Here is a 21,427-nt window from a genome sequence, read left to right on the forward strand (position 1 = left end):
GCCAGCCCCATAGGGGCTGAGACTATTTCCGGGGCCCCCTGAGGTTGATGATGCCTTGGCAAGGTGCTAAAGTCCTGCTCCGACCCCGAAGAGTCCCCTTCCGGTGACCAGGGAGGGGCAGTGTGGTGGCTGAGCCTCGGAGCAGGGGAGTGGTGCCCTGAGTGGGGTAACAGGCGCCTGCCAGTGGACAGATACCAGGAATGCGGGGACCAGTGCCGTGAAGAGGATGGGTCTCATGACATCGGGGAGAGAGACCTGTGCCATAGTGTCAGCTGACAGGAGGACGAACAGTGCCGGGCCTACGGGGACTGATGTCCCACTGCGGATGATCTGCATCGTGCCCGTGAGGCCAGCGAGCTAAGCCGTCTAACCGGGGACCTACGGTGCGGAGTCAGGGACCTCGGCTGTGCAGACAGGGACCTCGGCTTCTGCTCAGGGGACTGGTGGTGCACAACTGCCCTCTGAGGAGGTCCCACGATCTGTTTGCCCCTAGATGTGGGGGGGTGGGGGGGAGGGGCTTTTGCAGCTTCCATCAGCATATGCAGCACCGGTGCGGCTCTTTGATCTTTAGCCCCCTCTGCCGTGGGAGGCAGTATCGGGGGCCAGGATACCCTACTGCTCCTGGGAGTCAGATCCTTGCACACTGAGCAAGGCTTAAAGCCCGGGGACCGGGATATGCCTGGTCTCGGGGCAAAGTCCAAACAGAGACTCTAACTTACTAACTGCTATACTTAATACCTAATTACTAGCTAACTAACTACAGTGAATAACTATATACAAAAGAAGGCAGAGTAACACTAGGAAAACACTGCTGACCACTTGCAAAGCAAGGGGAAGACACTCTGACCAACCATCATGGGTGGTAAGAAGGAACTGAGGGGGCACAGGGCTGGTGGTGCCTACTATACCGACACGAGCACGGCACTCCAGAGGGTGCCATGACTGGCCCTATGGATACCGCTAAGGCAAAAATCGGCGACGGCTGTGCATGTGGGCACGCACACACCTAGAATGAAATTAACACGAGCAAGCACTCTAAGACGAACACTGCATCCGTTAACTGATCTTTTAAACATTTTGAATGTAATCTCAAATGAACACCATAAATAGTTGTTAAAGAGGAGTTATTTAAGCCTTTTATAGAGACAGCAACACTCAAACTGAATCAACACTTCTATGTTGATTGGGTTACTAATTTGTGGTTGAATTAAGCAGACTTGCTTACAAGTGTTCTCATTTTAGGGATTGCGCTTCACAGCACTAGCCCACATAGGGGCTCCTAGGACACACAACTCTATAGTTATCTTTTAAAAAACATGTAGGTTGCAAAGTCAAGCACAATGCCAATGCAACTTTGTTTTGCCCTCATATGCATTCTGATATAATCTTCAGTTAAAATGATCACATACCTTTTCCCCCACAGATATCCTGCTTCATTCAAATGCAGAGTGCTCACCCATTCTTGGTTTTGATTTATCACCATAGTTCAATGTGTTGCTCCATGCTTTTTTTACTTCCACACAATTTAAACCTTGATCTGAATACTGATTCTTTTCCGTATGGTCTTTTCTAGGGCTCTCATTACTGAATTTATCTCCACATCTCCCTTGCAGGACAAGAGTATTATTATTCCCCGTTTACTGATAAAGAAACAAGCAAAGAATTCTGTACTTTGTGACTTCCCACCCTGTACTCACTTCTCCAAACCTCAGTGCTCAGTGTGGGATGAGCTTCTGGATCCGAAGAGTGATGAGAGAGGAATATCTATAGAATTGGTATAGAATTATGGAAAACAGAGATGGAAGAAACCAATTATGTTATGGCAGAGTTTCCCTAAATGTGGCGTGCAGTCCCTGGGAGAGTATGGACAGAACTCTCAATTGCCTTCAGTCAACATTATTTAAAAAAATAAAATAAAATAAAATAAAAATCTCTATTTATGGTTGCAAACAAAACCTTCAAAGCAAGTAACAGATTCACAGTCTGTGGATACCTGAATAATTGCTGAGATACATCAGAACAATTCAGATAACAATGATACTTTGTAAATTAACCCTCACTGTTCACCAAGCATGTCATGGAGGAGGAGGAGCATTATATTATAAAGATCTGCATTGTTTCACCATTTGGGGAGGAAGGGCACACAAGGACTAGCTGGAAGGGGTGTCACACAAGAGGTATTCTGTAAAATGGTAGTAAAATATATGGTGAGGCTGCAGGATGGAGCAATTGGTTTCATTTTCTTGAATATTATGCTCAACTTAGAAAAAAAATAGGGAAAAACAGTTACTAACTTTTCCCTAACTGTTGTGCAACACATCTTTACCACCACCACAGTTATGGAAAGGCTAGTAATTGTTTCTTTGAATGATTTCACATGCTCACTGTAGGGGACTCACAAGCAGTCCCAAATGGAGGTGGGTTAGGAGTCTCTTTGAACAAGGACTGGAGGACCACTCATGCAAATTTAGCATTGTCTCTAGATTGTTGAGAGATAGCATAGCAAGAGCAAGAGCGAACATGCGACATGATCACCAGGTTGCTGCCTTGCAAATGTCTAATATGGGCACGTTAGCCAGAAATGCCACAGAGGTTGCTTGAGATCTAGCAGAATGTCCCAATATTCTACTATCCGGCAGCTTCATGTAAGTCAACTTGTAACAGGCGAATACAACTGGATATCCATGACAAAATCCTTGTGAAGTGCTCTTCCCTCTGTCTGCAAAAGCAAAGAACTGAGACGAAGACCTGAAAGGTTTAGTCCATTCCAGATAAAATGCTAAAGCTCTTCTAATGTCCAGAGTGTGCAGTCTATTTTATTGCCATGAGGCTCTGGGAAGAAGGTCGATATAAAAATTGCTTAGTTGATATGAAAAATGGAGACAAATTCAGTAAGAAAGCTTGGATGGGGATGAATATAGACTATCTGTGTAAAAAATTGTACATGGAGGATCTGACGCTAATGCCCTCAATTCCCCCACTCTTCTGGCTGATATAATGGTTACTAAAAATGCTACCTTCATTGAAAGGTGCAACAGAGAGAAGACTGATAGAGGTTTGAAGGGAGGACCAATCAGCTTTGTTAAGATTGGATTCAGACTCCACACGCAGAAATCGTCTGTCCATGCTTTAAAATTCTTAGTCATCTGATTAAAAAAAGGAAGTGGTTATCCACAAGAGCGTATAATGCCTGTATAACTGGTAGGCATATCCTGATCAAGCTAGTCATCAATCCTTGATGTTTCTGAGATAAAAGATAGTCCAGCACCTGCTAATTAGAAGCAAGAATAGGGGAAACCCTTTTCAGCCTTGACCAGATGGAAAACCTCTTCCATTTCAGCAAGGTAAGTTGTCCTAATTGGTGGTTTTCTACTATTCAGCAGTACCTCCCACACCTCTCTAGAGCTTCAGGCTGTCAGGTGAAGGACCTGAAGATTGGGGTGAAGGAGGCAGCAGTGATTCCAAGAGATCAGGTCTTTGTGAAGTGAGAGTGACAGTGGGGGACTGATTGAGAGGTCCAAAGGCTGTGAAAACCAGAGCTGATGGGGCCATATAGGGGTGATCATTATAAGCCATGCCTTGTCCTGCTTGGCCTTGTACAGGACTTTGGCAGAAGAGGGTTAGGAGGAAAAATGTACAGCAGACTCTCTGACCATGGCAGTAGAAAAGCATCCATCAATGAACTCAGGCTGTGTCCTGCTCTGAAGCAGAACTGGTGACATTTTGTGTTGTCCTTTGTTACAAACAGATCTGCTTGGGGAGTTACCCAGAGCTGGAAAATGGACCTTGCTACGTCTGGGTGAAGGGACCACTCACAGTGTTTGATAAACAACCTGCTCAGGTGATCTGCCAAAGTATTCTGAACCCCCAGGAGATGGGCTGTTTTTAGAAATACAGATGTCTATATAGATGCCCCGAAGTAGTACTGCTTCCCAACAAAATTTGAGGACCAGCAGCTCTCCCCCCCCCCCCCCCGCACACTTGTTTACATAACACATGGCGGTTGTATTGTCGTTCAGCACCAATATGCCACTTCCCCGAATGTGAGGAAGGAATGCCATGCAAACTAATCAGATAACCTGCAACTCCCAGATGTCTATGTGTAGGCTGAGATTTTGGAAAGATCAGGGTCTTTGCATCTGCAGGAGCCCCAGGTGGACCCCCAACCCAGAGATTGTAGAGGTGGGGCAAAAGGAACTCCCTTGAAGACATTGGTTGCGTCTATCCACCAATCTAGGGAGGATAAGCTATGACTTGGTATGTGCACTGACATGTCTACGTGGTGCCTTTTTGAAGAATACACCTCTGTCAACCAGTCCTGAAGGAGTCTGAGATGCTGTCTGGCGGACTGGACCATATAAGTGTACACTGCCCCAGAAGCCTTAAACAGTTTCTCACCATGCTGAGAGGATAAGCCTCTAAATCCAGAATAAAAAAATAACACCGAGGAGTCCTTGTGGCACCTTAGAGACTAACAAATTTATCTGGGCATAAATTGGTTAGTCTCTAAAGTGCCACAAGGACTCCTCGGTGTTTTTGCTGATACAGACTAACACGGCTACCACTCTGAAACCTAAATCCAGAATGAGGCTTTGCATTGCCTGACATACCCATCCCCCACCTTTAGGGGAGGAATAATGGAAGCAATTGTGACCACGTGGAGTTTGCTTTGGTTTTTTTTGGAACTTATTTAACTGCGGTAGACCTAAAATAGGCTTGAGACCCCTTTTGCCTTCAAGATCTAGAAATATCAGGAGTTAAACCCCTTTCCCCTGAACAAATGAGGGACCTCCTCTATAGCTGCTACAAGGAGGAGTGATTGTATTTCTTGTAGCAACTGTCTCATGAGAGGGGACCTTGAAGAGGGATGGAGATTGCGGAGCAGAAATAAATCAGAGCGTACATCCCGCTTCCAATGTGCTTAGAACCCATCAGACTGTTGTGATGTGGCTCCAGGTACGACAGAAACAGAACAGATGGTTTACAAAAATCGGAGAAGAAAAAGATGGCACTCTTATAATTGGTGGACTGCTCTCCACCTGCCCATTAAAATGAGTTCTCAGAAGATGCTGCCTGTCTTGATGAACTGGTGGTTGTTGAAGCGGGGGGAGGGGGGTGTCTCTTGTACCCTCAGCTACTTCTCCATGGCAGGTCTTGGGCCTGAGGGACAAATCCCTGAAAATGCTGGAACTGATGAGGATGGAACACCTTCCGTTTCACTGCTGGTATGTAAATGTCCAAGGATTTTATGGCTGCTCTAGAGTCTGAGACTTTGTAAAGTCTTGTCCAGCTTTTCTGAGAAGAGTGAAAAAGATAAATCCTGGATTGCCTGCTGCACCTTGGGAGGGAGGCCAGAAAGAGTGTAACCAGGGCAAGCATCTCATCCTGATAGAGGCCAGGCTGTGAGCTGCAGAATCTGCTGCATCGAGACCTGCCTGCAGAGCTGTTCTTGCGACCAAATTTTCCCTCCTCTATTAAAAACTGGAACTCCTGTTCCATCTCATCTGGGAGCTTGTCTTTCAACTCAAACTGTATCCCACAGGGTGGGATCAAACCACCACGGCAAAGCTTGCTGGTTTGCAAAATATAAAGCTGTAACCTGCCTGTGGAATAAAGGCTCCTCCCAAAAAAGTCCACCTTCATGTCCTCTTTATTTTTGGGGGGTTGGCACCTGGTGCTCTTGTCTCTTTCTCATTCACTGCTGCCACTATAAGGGAGCCAGGAGAGAGAGATTATACAGGTGCTCGAACCCCTAAGAGGGGATATGGCTGTGTGTGTGTGTGTGTGTGTGTGTGTGTGTGTGTGTGTGTGTGTGTGTGTGTGTGTGTGTGTGTGTGTGTGTGTGTGCGCGCGCAGAAGGCGGCAGGGAATCTGGGGACTGACAGAGGATCTTGGTAGGCTCTAAAATAGTTCTCCCTATAAATGAGATTATTCTGGCTGGAGACACAGATGTCAAAGTGTCCACCAGCTTTTGAGACTTTTCCCAGGACTCCTTCAGGTAGATGTCTAAGGCCATTGCCATCCTCCTCAATAATTCCTGATGGGTCTTAAAATTATCAAGAGATGGAGAAATAAGCACCGCCACAACTGCCTCATCAGCAGATGAGGAAGAGGATGATTCAATTCCTGCTCCTCTTGCAGATGGTAATGAGAAGGATCCCGAATCTGTTCAGCGCTGGGCTTGGTATTTGATGCTATGATGCTTATGGTGTTGATGCTCCTGATGACCAGTAGATGGAGCTGGCTGAGGTGGCTGCAAGGATGCCCCTGGCTGCAATTGAATCTGAAAGCTGGGCAGGGAGGTGGCATACTCTTGATGGTGGGACACGCTAGGTTGGGACACACAGGATCCCACTTCAGAGTCTGATGAAAAAGAAGCCTTTTCCTGTGACCACTAAGGCGCCATACCTGTCCGTACCAGTGAAGAAAGCTCAAGCTCTGAAGAAAAGGGAGCAGGGAGATCATTTGTGGCTTTCCCCTAGATGATACCACTTTAAAATCAGTACCCTGATGGCTGAATCCAATGAATCTGCCCAGTAATGAGGTGAAGCTGCTGATGGCAGTACCTTGGGCACCAGTGCTGGGCAAGTATCTTTAACTGGCAGTGACAGCATCACCAAGAGGTTTAGCAACTCTCAAATGCCTCAGGAATAGACACTGGGAAGACACTCTGTGGTACCATGATTTGAGAACATAGCAATGAAGGTGCTTTGGGAGCTGATCTCAACAGGCCCATACTGGGCTCTGGAGTCAACAAACTCCCCTGCTTAAGAGGTATGCTCTGGGAGTGCTTTCTCCTTGAACGCTCTCCGGAGTCTTTAGAAGAGCTCTTTGCATCTTTCAAGAATCCTGGTACTGAGTCCAATTTTTGATGCCTCTTCTTTTGTACCGGCTACGCTGATCTGCCTCTCGATACCGGTAGCACTGGAGGTGTGCTACTGACTAATGCCGAGATGCTTAATATCCGGACTGAGGTTAACGGCTCAAGATGGAGGCTGTAGCACTGATTCAAGCAGTAGATATTTTAGTCTGGCTGCAGTCTTTTTTTAGAATGGGGCTTAAAGACATTAGAAATGGCACACTTGTCACTCATGTGAGGTTCCCCCCCCACCCAAGCAAGTAAGGCAGCGGGGGTGAGGGTCACTATTTGGCATTGCCTTAGCACAAAAGTGGCAGGGCTTGAAACCCAGAGGTGGTTTGGCCTTTTATGCTTGTGAATGATGTGCAAGGCAGCAGAGAGCACTGGGGCCACCCCAATGGGTACTGTTAAGAGAAAAATCTCTGACAACTATGCACTGGAGAGCTCAAACACCTACAGTGGAATGGACATGTGGAATCACTCAAAGAACATTGGGTTGCTGTATCTAGGGTATCCCCTCCCACCTGGTTTTGTATGCCATTGGTCTCATAAAAATTCCTGCTCTGCGGTATGTGGGACAAACTCCCTACTGAAATAGCAGTGCCATTTAAACTGGCAGGTTTTAAGTGACTTTCAGCACTAGCAGTTTTGGAACTAACATATACAGGCTCTGAATTTGACTGACTCATTTAGTTCTTACATGTTTTTGGGCATTTCTAAACCAGAACCAGAAAAGATAGGTCCTTTCTAATTCTGAATTGGACCTGCAAACCAAAGCCACAGGGACAGGTTCAGAATAATGCATCTGAAGTTTGAATCTGTTGAAATTAGGTTCTGTTTTAGCCCACCTCTACCTACGGTGACTGTTTGTCCTGGAGGAGACGTCTATGAAAATAACTGAACAAAACTTACATAACTAGATGCCCAAAATTAGGATAATAAAACCCTATTAGGCACCTAGCTAATTCACCTCGCTGAATTTCAGAAGCGTTGAATACCGCTGACTATAGTGGAATTAGATGCCTAAATTTAAGCCCCAACTTTAAACATTTTGGCTTGCTGCTTTTACAATGTTTTTTGAAAAGCATAATTTGTTACCTCTAGCCACCCCACAACTGAGCAAGTGAGACAATGAAGTGTAAATGTTACCTCCCAGTTTCTGTGCTGCTAAGCAGGAACACAGTATGGGCAAAATATTTAAACTTAGGTGGCAAGCAGGTGGCAAGCTAGGATAATTTTTTCTGTGGCTAAGAATTGTGCACATCCTACTGTGTGTTAGTCTCTCTCCCCCCCATTTCCCTTTCTGAGCCACCTATTTGTCTCATGCCCTCATTATGTCTTGTCTTTCAGACTTAAGCTCTTTGGGACATATTTTCTATGTTTGGACAGCATCTAACACAATGGGGCCTCAACACTGTTGGGAGCTACCATAATATAAAGGTTAAATTATTAAAAAAAAAAAAAAAAAAAAAAAAAAGTAACTCATGAGAAAAGCCCCAATTTGCCAGGAAAGAGTTCCCCTGATTTCCAATTGGATAGTGCAATTGTCAAGCCCCAATAAACATAACTTAAGCAGAAATGCCTCTAACCACTATTTTCCATAATTTTCCTAGCAGCCCCAGTGAACCTTTAAAAATTAGTCAGTGCTCTACCAGTTTTGTAAAAGTCCTATGATTCTTAAACTGAAGGTTTGACAAACAGAAAATTGGATTTTAAATTAACCAATGATTAGAGTGGCTCCTGTTAACATCAAGACAGGAGTGAATCTGAGAATTTTACAGGTTAGCTTCTTATATGACTATATCATAGGTAGCATTAATTCTTTGTACTGTTCTACATAATTGGCTAATCTGAAGACAGACAGAGTCAACTGAGGAATTTGCATAATCCATGAATAAATACATCATGCGTATGCAGAAGTCACTTTCCCCTTAGGTTTTTGTCCAATATACTACAAGTTGTTCTTGGTGAAAATTAGGACCAAAATTTGACCTCCACCCATGAAACTTGTAATCTTGAAAGTCATGACCGCCATATTATTCTTTATTTTAAAATTCAGAATACCCATTTATTTCAAAATCTCATTTTTCTTCTTCCTGACGTCATTAAATTCTTAGATTTTTCTTTCTTCAACAGAATTTGTAAAATTTTGGACACAATATGCAGTATTTTTGATTAAAATCAAAGCAGCCCAATTGTACCACAATCACTGGCTGTCAGAGGTGCTTAAGAGTAACAATCATGATTAAGAAGGGGAAAATTTTCCAAAGGCCTAGTCTGTGACCAGTTTCTCAGAAGCTCCCAGCTGAAGATACCAACTGACGTATACCTTTTGGAAGAGGAAGATAATCAAACGAGGTACCACTTTTGCATTACAAAGCAAAATGAAAATCGTGTGGATATCAATTTTTGGCTCAGTAATTTGTAAACTTGGAGAGGGAGAAGGGAAGAATATGGAGATTAAGAGAGTGCACTTTTGAAGTTGTTGATTGATACCGGACATCAGATTTTTACATGCAAGCATTTTAGGAAAGTCATACATACATTCAGTCCAACATACAAGCTTCCCAGCGCCTTGAAACTTCGAGACAAATTCCTCTTCCCCAATGTCAGATAAGGAACAACAAAATCTTTCTAATTACTCTTTCAGAATACTTGCTGTCTTGACTGTTTCAAGTTTCTTTCTTGCCAGTTCATTTAAAAGAGTATTAGAACAAAATGCAGGCTAAAAAATGGTGATTTAGAAAAGGAGCTGAAAAGAAAACAACTGCCTTTTCAAATATCAGAATGGAACTTAAGAAATTCATATTGGGAAGGGGCAAGGAAAGTGGAATGAAGGAGACAAAAAGAAAGAAAGACCATGAAAGCAGGAAGGGAGAACTGAAAACATGTAAGTCTTCTGACAAAGAAAAAAAAAGGTGGCAAGAGATTTCTGTAACACATGAAGACTTAAAGAATATAAAGTATAGAGACAAAGAAAAGGAGAACATGCAGAAGAATTCATCTTGCATCTCAGCATTTATAATACTTGGTACTTCTGTAGCACCTTTGAGGATCTCAACTGTTTTCAGAGATAATTAAGTTGGCCCCAATACTCTGCCAAGTAATTGTTAGCTACATTTTATAGATAGAGAAACTGAGGAACAGAGAGGGCGTCTAAATTTAGTCAATTCAGTCAACAGGAGCTGCTGAGTGCTCCGAATGGTTGAAAATTAGGTGACTAATTTAAATACCTAAAATCCATACTTTGGAGCCAAACTAAGACTCCCACTTCTGAAAATCTTGGCTTAAATGACCTGACCAAGATCACAAAGTCTGTGGCAGGGCTCCCAGATCTCTTAGTTGCTAGTTCTATTCCTTATATCACAAAGCCAGCCTTTCTCCCCTTTTATTTTAGTATCTTAATTCAAAGGTGAGATAGACTAGTAGAAACTCACTGTAACACTGGTCAGTTAACCCTTTAAAAACAAAGATAACTTCAAAATAGGATTCCAGAATAATCTCCCATCTGAAAGTACGTGTATGAGGTAAGCAAAGAGGAAAAGCTCTCGAACAAAAAACTGTTAATGCAGCCAGCTGTATATTTTATTTGATAGCCAAACAAATCCAAAGTAATGAATAAAACTTAGAACTGAAATTCACACGCAAAACACACTTGTTTTGGGATATAAATTAGCCTAATAAATTCTACAGCATATAAAATACAAAAACAGTATATTCTCTTTGAGGTTTCTACAAATACAGTTAAGGAATTAAACTCATTTGTAACACTACAGCTGTTCACCTACTTCTGTTCATTTCCTTTAGTAAGATATTGCAAGAGTTGAAATCATTTTTATTTTTAAAGAGGTAAGCTAACTAAGCCAAATGAATTAAATGTTATCTAGTAACAAAAAAAAAAACCCTGATCTTAGAAAAAATTAAATTTGCAAATAAACTTAAGTGATCCTTAGCTACACTTTCATGTACCTGAAGGATGAGTGCTCCCCGTGGACAGGTAAAGTGAGGGGAGGAGCTGGAGACTGGATATACAGAGACTGGACAGAAGACTGAGAGCTCTTCCTGATTAGCTTTCCAGTGTTGGAATCATAAAGTCGAACTTCTGGACCCGGCTGAAACTTTGGATGGATGGGCGTCGGGTGAAACAGAGCAGTCTGGAACGCGCTGTGTGTATCAGGAAATGTGGCAGGACTGTTCTCTCTGTTGAATGTAATTTTTAAAAAGTTACATCAGAAATTTACATTAATTAATTATTTGTAACTGGAAGTGGAAGCATTAGGATTTCCCTTTCAGAGAAAGGGCACATCAGGCTCTGACAAAACAGAGCATTAGAGCAGTCACACAGATTATTACAGGGCAAAATGGATCTGCCTTTTTTCTAACACAGAAAATAATTTTTTTAGGGAGTATGTTCTCAGTACACATGAAAATTCCACAGAACTTAATAGGAATAATGTATGCATAAGGAGAGAACAGACAAGGTCATATTTATTAACAAAAATGAAAATATTCTAAAACAGCTATCTTAAAACATTTCTCAAAATTTAGTTTCTGAAATCTTAAAACACAATTTCCTCTATAGCATTAAAACCAATACATAATATTTGTCCACCACAGTAATTTGTAGATACTAATACAAACCAGATAAAATGTGCGAGTGCACACACACGTTCATTTGTACAATGATAAAGGATATGATAAATATTTGCTATTCAATATTGCTCTTAAAGCAAAACAAATAGTACAGCAACTTCTGCCTCAAAGAAATTTACAAAACACTAAATTAATTTACTATTGCACTAAGCCACATATATGGCTACTTTAGAAAAAAAGCCATTAATAATGCCATCAAATATGTTAGTCACTTAGATGAATACCATGTGGAAACACATATACACAGACAATAACAAGGATAGAAGAACTAGCTATGCATCATATAGTGATGTAAGGAGGAGGCAAACTTATCTTAAGAAGGGTATTCCGCAAAAGTAAGTTAATCTCATATATTTATACATGCCAGCCTTTTAAAGTTCTGCCACAACACAGATTTAAGATCAGATACTTCATAGATAAAATTATCCATTTCTCTCCAATGTTCTTAGTAAATTCATTTTATATGCAAATAGGATCTCTTAAGAGTTTATCTGCTTTTGTAATTTATTCAGCACCTGAAGTTGCAAGCCCTCTAGGATAGCAATCATTGCCACAAACAACTCTGACAGCAGAGGATTTGACTTCAGAAAAAATGCACATGCTGCTACACATTAGGAATTCAAGTCTTAGTTCGTATTTTAAAAGTCTCCCTGTTAAGAATATGAAAAAATATACGATGCCAGAGCAACATTTTATTTTAAATGAATGTGTTCAGTATATGGAAGAGAAGACCATCACTGCAGCTCATTGAAACTGCAGCGTGAATTTTAAGTAAGCAGGAAAGCCAACCTTTTGGTCTTAGAGGAGGTGATGTTGGCAATTCACTGAACGACATTCTGCTAAGGATTACTTTCTGTCTGGAGGCACCATCATATGGTGAAAGGATAACTAAGGTATTGAATACTTGGGTGTGTAAGATCTCATGGCACATTTTAAAAACTAGTGAAGTTACAATCCATTTACTTTGGACAAAATTTTCAAGGCTCCTAGATTCCTGTTTAGGTTTCTAATTAAAAAACTACCTCATTTTTAGACATACTAGGCACCCACAAACCCTATTTATGTTACAAATGTTAATCCATGCACATGACTTCAGTTAAGTCTTCACCAAAGGATGGCAGTAAGCAATCCCTAGCCTGAGGTCATTCATTAAATCAACCAATATCACTTTTCGCAGCACTGTGAATTTTCCAAAGCCATCTCCTATAAAAAGGTCAGGCTCTTCTTATCAGGCTTGCAAACTGATCAGATCAGCTGATGTGGTGCAAACAAGAACACAGCCAGGACTTACAAGGTCTAGGACAAAAAGCAAAAAGCAGAATCTCCATTGGAAGCCCTTTACCATCAGCTCTTTCAGTCACATCACCTCCTTCAAGAGGGCTCATCATCTATAGTGGTCTCTTCCCCTTTGGGATTTTTCTTTAACCTTTCTTCTGCTTCCCCTCTCCCATCCGAGGTTTATCCTCTTCCTATTTTGCTGTTCACTTCACTCCATTGTTTTTGTCTCTTTCCTTTCTTACCATCCTTCCTTCATTTCACCCATTTTGTTCTCCCATCCGTCCCCCGTCCCCCCCCCCCCGCTCTCATATTTATCCTCCCCTTTTCTCTTCCAACCTCTTCCCCCATTTGTTCTTCTTACATTTTGTTTTTATCCTGGGTTTCTCTCTTTCCTTCTCTTGGTTACCAAGAGTAAAATGGTTAGCTGGTCAGGCTTCTCATACACTGAGAATCTGCGTGCTCGCAAGATGGGAGACTGCATGATTATGTTATGCTACACCTCCATTCCTGCTCCCTACAGGCTCTCCACAGCACTAGAATGCAGCACCACTGGTCAGACCTGTTGCTGCTGCTTAATTAAAGTCCCTGCTTGTGGTACTACTAGTCCTAGAGACTTCCTTGAACTCCAAAGCATTGAGCTTTTACTTTGCACACCAGGGAAGAGACAACCAGAACATATACATGCAAATAGGACAAGAAATTGGCTGAAATATGGTATGGAATTTTCATACAAACCCTACATCTCTCAAACAATTCTGGGTTCATGACATCTTATGAATCAACTCTTTATACAGAAATGAGAATAAAACCAGACTAATAACATGATCAACCTATCTTTGGTCCATTTTTTTTTTGCATACAAATTTTACCTTTGTGTTTTGATGTAGTCATCTTTTAAGGGAAAGAGCTGCTCCTCTACCTTGTCCCAACGCTCCAAGCAGCTCCACAGCCAGTCAGGGTTTACAACATGGAGATGTTTACAGTCCAGAGCTTGCCGTACTTTTTCTGTGCCTATTATTAAGTCAAACACAACATTACAGTGTTCTGAATAGAAAAGAAGAGGCTTACGTTTTTAAATAGGATATTCTGTGGCCTATTTTGAAAGTTATCAGCTGGCTCAAAGACATTACAGGTCATGTTTAAACAAGTCTTAAGCCTTGGCTGCACTAAGGTATTTTACAAGAAGCTTATTAGCGGTGAAAATGTTGTGAAATTCCTTAGTGCAGACACAGCTAGTGTTCCGCTAAAACTCATTCAAATGGAAAGTGGAACCAATCAATTCATAACACTTGAGCATTTCTACACTGAGTAAACAGTCAAAAAGATAAAAAGTTACACATTTCCAAAAACACAGCCTTGTATCAAAAGATATCGCAGTCTAAAGCAGGAGTGGCCAAAGAGTGGCCTGTTCAGTACCCCTAAAAACCTAAGTATATTTCACATTCCATTCATGTATGCAGTGTTCTGTTATACCAAGCAGTTATACCACACTAACTGTCAAGCACATGGCCACCCTCTTTGATTTGCCATGAATGTGGCAGGAGCTAACGCCTACACTAAAGCAGAAATCATGGATTCTTTAGTGTCAAATGGGAGTACTGAATATAAAATTACTCAGAGCAGGCAAGCAAGTTGCCAACATGCACCCTGGGACAGTGGAACATATCAGGAAAAAAAATTTTTTAGAAGAAAGAGGGAACCCTAGAACCATTATGGCCAAAGGCCTTGATTTATAATGCAGTGTAGACGAAAACCGATATGAGAGTCACTGGAAAGAGCAAAAAGCCAGCTAGATTGCTACAGATCTCTCCAGAGAACTATCATGATCAGCAAGCCCCACAAGTAAAAAGTGAGAGGAGCTCTCCAACCTACTAAAAGAAAAAGGGAAGAAAATGTATATTTTAAGGGAGCTGGAATTAAGCAAGCAAACATGAAGAAATTAGGTCTAAGGGAAAAAAAAGAGAAATAAGTTTTTGATGAAGAACAGGACGTAGTTCTTTATCTTGTTTTTAATCAAGAGGTTAGCAAAAAGTTTGAGGGTTGGGATGATGCAGTCTCTTGTACCAGGTGTAAGTGAGGAGACTAGTTGTACTATTTTGGACATACACCTCTACACCGATATAATGCGACCCGATACAACACGAATTCAGATATAACGCAGTAAAGCAGTAGTACTACTGGTACTCTCAATTATAGATTTATTTCCTTTGCAGATTACCCTCTCTCCCACACTCCCCTGTCCCCCACCAAGTAACTGTTAGGCTTCAAACTGACTTGAATCTATCCCTTCAAGAGATAAAGTGGAAGAAAAGCAGCTAGATGGGAAGGACAGTTTATATGTTATGATGAAAAAACCGCACAGGATGTTATATTGGTTTCAGAGGAGCAGAACTGCATTTATATTTTTATTTTTAAATTATATGTTGCAGTAATAAAGGAGATAAAGCTTGTAGTAGTCTTAATAAAATTGCCTTTATTATTTTAATACAGTCTGTTCCTAGGAAACAGAACAGTTCTGGGCTTATAAACATTATTTGTGTCTGCTGCTAAAGAAACAAACTTGTTTCTCTGCACTCATGAAACCTTTCCATCTCACAAAGACAGCTTCATGATCACGCCTAGAACTTTACTTTGCATTCTGTTTTAAAAGAATACCAATCACAAACTGCAAAATAAATTTTTTAGACCAATGTCAATTTAGGGATAAAAAAAATATGAATCCAGGCGATTCACTACCTTTTGTAAAGAAAAGGATGGGACATAATACGTAGAAAACATCAGTTGTTTGATGTCTTAGCCACAGAAGCAAGGAAACAGCAGTTGCACTCCTATTGTTGGTCATTTTCAGTTTAAAAGAGGCAAAGAGAACTATCGCACACACAATCTACCCTATTTGTAACTAATAAATAATAAAAGCAACAATGCAATAATATTTTTATTGTGATCTTCGGGTTATACACATTCTATTGTTCTAGTCCTCTGGTCAAATATTTTGACGAGATTATTTTGGCCCATCTAAAATACAAAATAGTCTAAATACTGCAGTAGCTTGAATGACTAATAAGATTTTAAACTTTATTTTTATGGACAAATTTACTCTAAACTTCAATACTATTTAAAATGTTTAGCTGCCCTACCAGTTGCCTCATACTCACTTAGCTCTGGGAACAGGGTATTTCCCCTCTTCAGAAAGCAGGGGCTAGTGATATATAGGTAAACATGACTACATTCTTTAAAAGCCAGATCCTGAAGCTTTTATACAACAATGGTATCTTAAGAAAAGACTGAATAAAATGAATTGTTTTGCCCTAAGTGAATTAAGTAGATATGAAATTGATAGCTGGACTATTAAAGGGGCACTTAGCTTAGTTATGTTTTGTAAAAAACAAGGATTTACAGAATTAGAACAAACATGTCATGATTCTCTCCTTTATAAATTCTCACTAAGTTTACATGTTACCATCCCTTTGTAGCCTTTGCAACCTCATAATGCTCTGCCATTATGTGGCAAACAGCAAGGTGCTGTCTCACCTATCTCAGGTTAAAATAAGGAGACATCAAAGAAACACACCAAAGTCCCTGTGTGTAAGTGTGGATACTTATATTATTTTGCACCCACATGCCCTGATCTGGATCAAAGTTCTGTTTTGATAGATTTGTGGAGACAGAGGTAGAGGCTGTGCCTGCCCCAAAGGGTTTACAATCTAAGGATGTATAAAATTCTCATTGTGCCTCAGTCTCAAGAAAATGCTATACACCAAACAAAGATCCAGCTAGCATTTTACATCTTCATCTGCTGATCAACTACGCTAACAAAGTGCACAATTTATGTTTTAGACTGACTTCACTCCAGTGCCCTTGGAGACCTTGTTGCTGTTTACTGTCATGGACTTCATGTCACAAAATGCCTCCAAGCATATTACTTGTTTTGTCACTTCATATATTCCCTGTAAGGAGCCAGGATTGTACTGCAAACTAATTGCCAGCCACAATTACCTACAAATCCCACAGGCACGTCTTTAGGTGGTCTTTTGGTACATCTGTTGTTAGACAAAGACATATGGTATCCATGTGGAAACAGTGTTAAAGGGGTGGGACTGCCTGAAGAAAAGATAGAGCTGCAAAATTTCTACAGGTTACCCATAACATATAATACAGATTCACTAGTGAAATTCACATACCAGCTTGTAAGCAGCCACAACAGAATGAGCACGAAAGGCATGTAGCCAGCTGAGTAATCATGTGTCCAACTATGTTGTAAGGGCACGATTCCCACCTAGAAATCTTAGGTCAGCAGTTCAGAATTTCTACTCCAAAAGACAAGATATAGCACAATCACTACTATCTATACATAGGAGAGAAAAATTTACTCCACAGCCACATCCAAGTTGTATGACTCAACTGTTCTGCAGTAGGTGTAGGAAAAGATACAATGGTGTTACCTTAATGTAAGAACCTTTTCCCACTACAGCAAATTTCCATTGCAAAACAGTTATGCAGGACTACATTCCTGATCATTGGGTTGTAAAGATGAACTACTCTCTCTATTACTTAATGCTCCACACAGTGAAGGCTCATTTGTATTACAATAGTGTTCACAACAGTATTGTTACTTAGTTTTCAAATCGTTAATACACTCAGTTCACATACTATGATATAGCATATTAATATAATTAAAACCTAAAGTTAAATCTAATATTTATATTTAGCTAACAGTAGTGGATGATTCATTAAAGGATGTGCAGTCATTAAAGACATCTGCGATACAAACAGTTTTGCAAATTTTCTTATTTAGTCTCAGGGTTTTTTGTTTTTTAATTTTGGTAGAAAGGTACCATACACTCCTAATAAAATCATGTTAATAGTGAAATTATACATTCCAGAAACAACAACAAAAAAAGGAAACACCCAAAACGTTTCACTGTCTCAAACTGTGGGTTGGGACCCCAAGTGGTTTGCGACCCTATTTTAATGGGGTCAGCAGGGTTGGCTTAGACTTGCTGGGACCAAAGGCTGAAGCCCAAGCCCCACCACCCAGAGCTCAGGCTACAGGCCCCCAGCCTGGGGCTGAAACCCTTGGGCTTCAGCTTTGGCCCCCCTGCCCGGAGCAGTGGGGCTCAGGCGGGCACAGGTTTCTGTCCCACATCCTGTGGCCATGTAGAAATGTTTGCTGTCAGAATGGGGCCACGGTGCAATGAAGTATGAGAACCCCTTATGTGCCTTACTCTCCAGCTAGCCTGGAATAATACTGATATTTTCGAACAACAAACGTTAAAATTACACCACAGAGGGGGGATCGATCTAAGATCTCGTAGCTGAAGCTGCGAGAATAGCGTAGCTGAAGTCGATGTATCTTAGATGGACTTATAATCACTTAGATTGACTTAGAATCCTCAAGGCACAGGATCAACGGCCACCGCTCCCCCACTGACTCCCTTCCGCCTCTCGCCATAGTGCAGTTCCAGAGTCGACAGCAGAGCAATCGAGGATCAATTTATTGCGTCTACACTAGATGCGATAAATCAATCCCCGATAGACAGATCACTACCCGCCGATCCGGCGGGTAGTGTAAACATACCCTTAGAAACAAAATAAATATGTCCAGAAGTTATCTGCACAACTGCTTTCAAGAACAACCAGAACTGGAAACTAATGCATATTTTTTGCAACAATTTTGTAGAGAGTTTACATGTAGTAGAGCCAAGAAAATATTTCTAAAGTTTATTTTATACACAAGGAAACAAGAAATAAAATCTAACTGTCATTTGCATTTTGATAGCGACCAAATACCCCAAACAGATTCAAGGCCTCACTGGACACAGTGCTGTATGTACACACAGGAGGATATTATTCCTTGCCAGATAGTGTATCTTATTTCAGATTAGATTAACTGTAACAAACAATAGGAAAGTGAGAGGGAAGAGAAGGAAATTGATTAAAAGATTTTGCAGGTATATTAGCTATTGCACAACTCAGTGGCTTAAACATCCCTTCCCACATACAGAAGAAATCAGCTGATTCCCTCCCCTGACTCCCACTCAACCAAGCCATGGCATTGGCTGAATGATTTCTTATAGGCATCACAGCAGAGGAAAGTGTTAAAGAGAGTTTTGAAGGAGAGATTTGTGACTACAGACTAGACTAGAAAGGGCATTCATGCCTAAGGCTCAGCATTCTACAAAGCAGAGACATTATTTATACAACTAAAACAGATTCTATAAAAGTGCTTATTACCAAAAGGTAGAACATATTTTTTGTTCGAGCAAAATTGGAGTGTTTATGATTGTGGAACTAGCTGGGACAAAAATGTATTTTTTAAAAAAGTGACAGTACTTAGGAAAGTAGAGAGTTATATTAGATACTTTAAATTACATCACATGAAGGCAGACAACTAAATATTGACAAATTTTATAAGTGCTTGCATACAAATGCTAGAAGTCTAAATAGTAAGATAGGTATACCTGAGTGCCTGGTATTAAATGAGGATATTGATATAATAGGCATCACAGAAACTTGGTGGAATGATAATAATCAATGGGACAGGGTAAGACCAGGTACAAAATACAAAGTAATGACACAGTGGGTCACACTGGTGGGGGCGTGGCACTATATGTGAAAGAAAGAAGAGTGTCATATATAGGAAAAAATCTTTAATGAATTCAACTGTATCACAGAAACTCTATGCATCACAGAAATTCCATGCTTGAATAATAAGAGTCTAGCAGTAGGAATATACTACCAACCACCTGACCACAATGGTGACAGTGACTACGAAACACAGTGATATTAGATGCTACAAAAACAGAAAATTCAAAAGTAATGGGGGATTTCAATTATCCCCATACTGACATGTCACCTCTGAGTGGGATGCAGAGATATAATTTCTAGACACCATTAATGACTGCTTCTTGGAGCAGCTAGTCCTGGAACCCATAAGGGGAGAGGCAATTCTTGATTTAGTCCTAAATGGCGAATAGGATCGGGTTCAGGAAGTGCATATAGCTGAAATGTTTGGTAATAGCAACTATACTCTAATTATATTTAACATCCTCATAGGAGAGAAAATACCAAAGAAACCCATCACAATAGTACTGAACTTCAAAAAGCAGAACTAAACAAAAATGAAGAAGCTAGTTAATGGAAATTAAAAGGAACACTCATAAGTGTGAAATGTCTGCAAGCTGCATGGAAACCATTTAATAGCACCATGATGGCGGTTCAAACTAAACGTATATCTTAAAATAAAACAAAACCAAAAGAACAGTCAGAGGGCCAAAATGCCACCATGGGTAAAGAGCAGAGGAAAAGAACGAAAAAAGACAAAACAAAAACAATTTTTTTAAGTATCTCAGCTGCAGGAAGCCTGTCAAAATCAGTGGGACCACTGAATGATCACAGTGCAACAGGAGCACCAAAAGAAGATAAGGCCATTGTAGAGAAGCTAAATGAATTTGTTACCTAAAATGAATCCTCTGCAGTGAAAACCAATGTGACAAATCTGAGGACCAGATGATATTCACCCAAAAGTTCTGAAGGAACTCAAATATGAAATTGCAGAACTGCTAACTGTGGTACCTAACCAAATGCCTAGATCAGCCTCTGTACCACATGACTGGAGGATAGCTAATGTAATGCAATTTTTAAAAAAGGCTACAGAGGCGATTCTGGGAATTACATACCGGTAAGCCTAACTTCAGTACCAGGCAAACTGGATACAAGTACAGTAAAGAATAGAATTATTAGACATATAGATGAACACAATATTTTTGGGAAGAGTCAATATAGCTTTTGTAAAGGGAAATTATGCCTCACTAATCTATTAGAATTCTTGGAGGGGGGTCAAAGGATTCTAAGCTAGATGGATCATTGGTCTGACCCAGTGGGGCCATCCTTATGTTTTTACTTACAAGCTTGCAAGTCACCAAAGGCATGCAAAAAAGGCCACATAAAGCACAGAATTTGCCGGACTAAATTGTAAGCAATACCACGTGTTTACTCTTCGTGTAAGTGAAATATTGAGAACAAAATAATGGAAACCACCAACATAGTCAAAATAACTTTAGCTGGTTTGGGGTTTTTTTTGCTTTTTAAATTATGTTATTAAGTGAGAGCCTGGGGATCTAGATCCTCTTATCAAAATCAGATGAGATTAAGAATATCCACTCACTTGTGGAGAAGGGAAGCTCTTCTTGGTGAGTGTGGGGACATAAGCCATTTATTTCTGCAGACTTGAAGTTTTCATTTAAAATTAAGGTTGTCAAATGATTTTTAAAAAATCGCAATTAATCACGAGATTAAAAAATAGTCGCAATTAATCGCAGTTTTAATCACACTGTAAAACAATAGAATACCAATTTAAATTTATTATAAATATTTTTTGGATATGCACAACAGCCCTGTAGAACAAGTTTTTTATACCTAGGTCTACAAATTAGATAAAAAAATACACAAGGACTTTTTCCAGAAAACTGGACCGTCAGTTCCTCTTCCTCTTATGGGACAGCAAGGCAAACAGGGTAGAATATGTACATTATGACACTTTTATACAGCATTTCAAAACTAGGTCTTCCTAAAATAGTGCATTGAGCTTTTACTTTGCACACCAGGGAAGAGACAACCAGAACATATACAAAAATC

General features: G+C 40.6%; 1 protein-coding gene across 8 annotated transcripts in view; it reads right to left on the minus strand.

Moving 5' to 3' along the window:
* Positions 1-21,427, minus strand: part of CTDP1 (CTD phosphatase subunit 1) — a 190,083-nt gene that overhangs the window by 123,898 nt on the left and 44,758 nt on the right. For all 8 annotated transcript variants that reach the window (XR_010598794.1, XM_065585114.1, XM_065585113.1 and 5 more), the window contains exons 9-10: positions 13,660-13,801; positions 10,829-11,059 (exon numbers count right to left, since the gene is read on the minus strand). Coding sequence is in view for 7 of the 8 variants with exons in the window: in XM_065585114.1 (XP_065441186.1) it covers positions 10,829-11,059; positions 13,660-13,801 (373 nt within the window). In the remaining variant the exon portion in view is untranslated. The remainder of the gene's footprint in view (positions 1-10,828; positions 11,060-13,659; positions 13,802-21,427) is intronic.

This window comes from Chrysemys picta, chromosome 2 (genome assembly GCF_011386835.1).
Source record: "Chrysemys picta bellii isolate R12L10 chromosome 2, ASM1138683v2, whole genome shotgun sequence".
Taxonomy (NCBI): domain Eukaryota; kingdom Metazoa; phylum Chordata; order Testudines; family Emydidae; genus Chrysemys; species Chrysemys picta.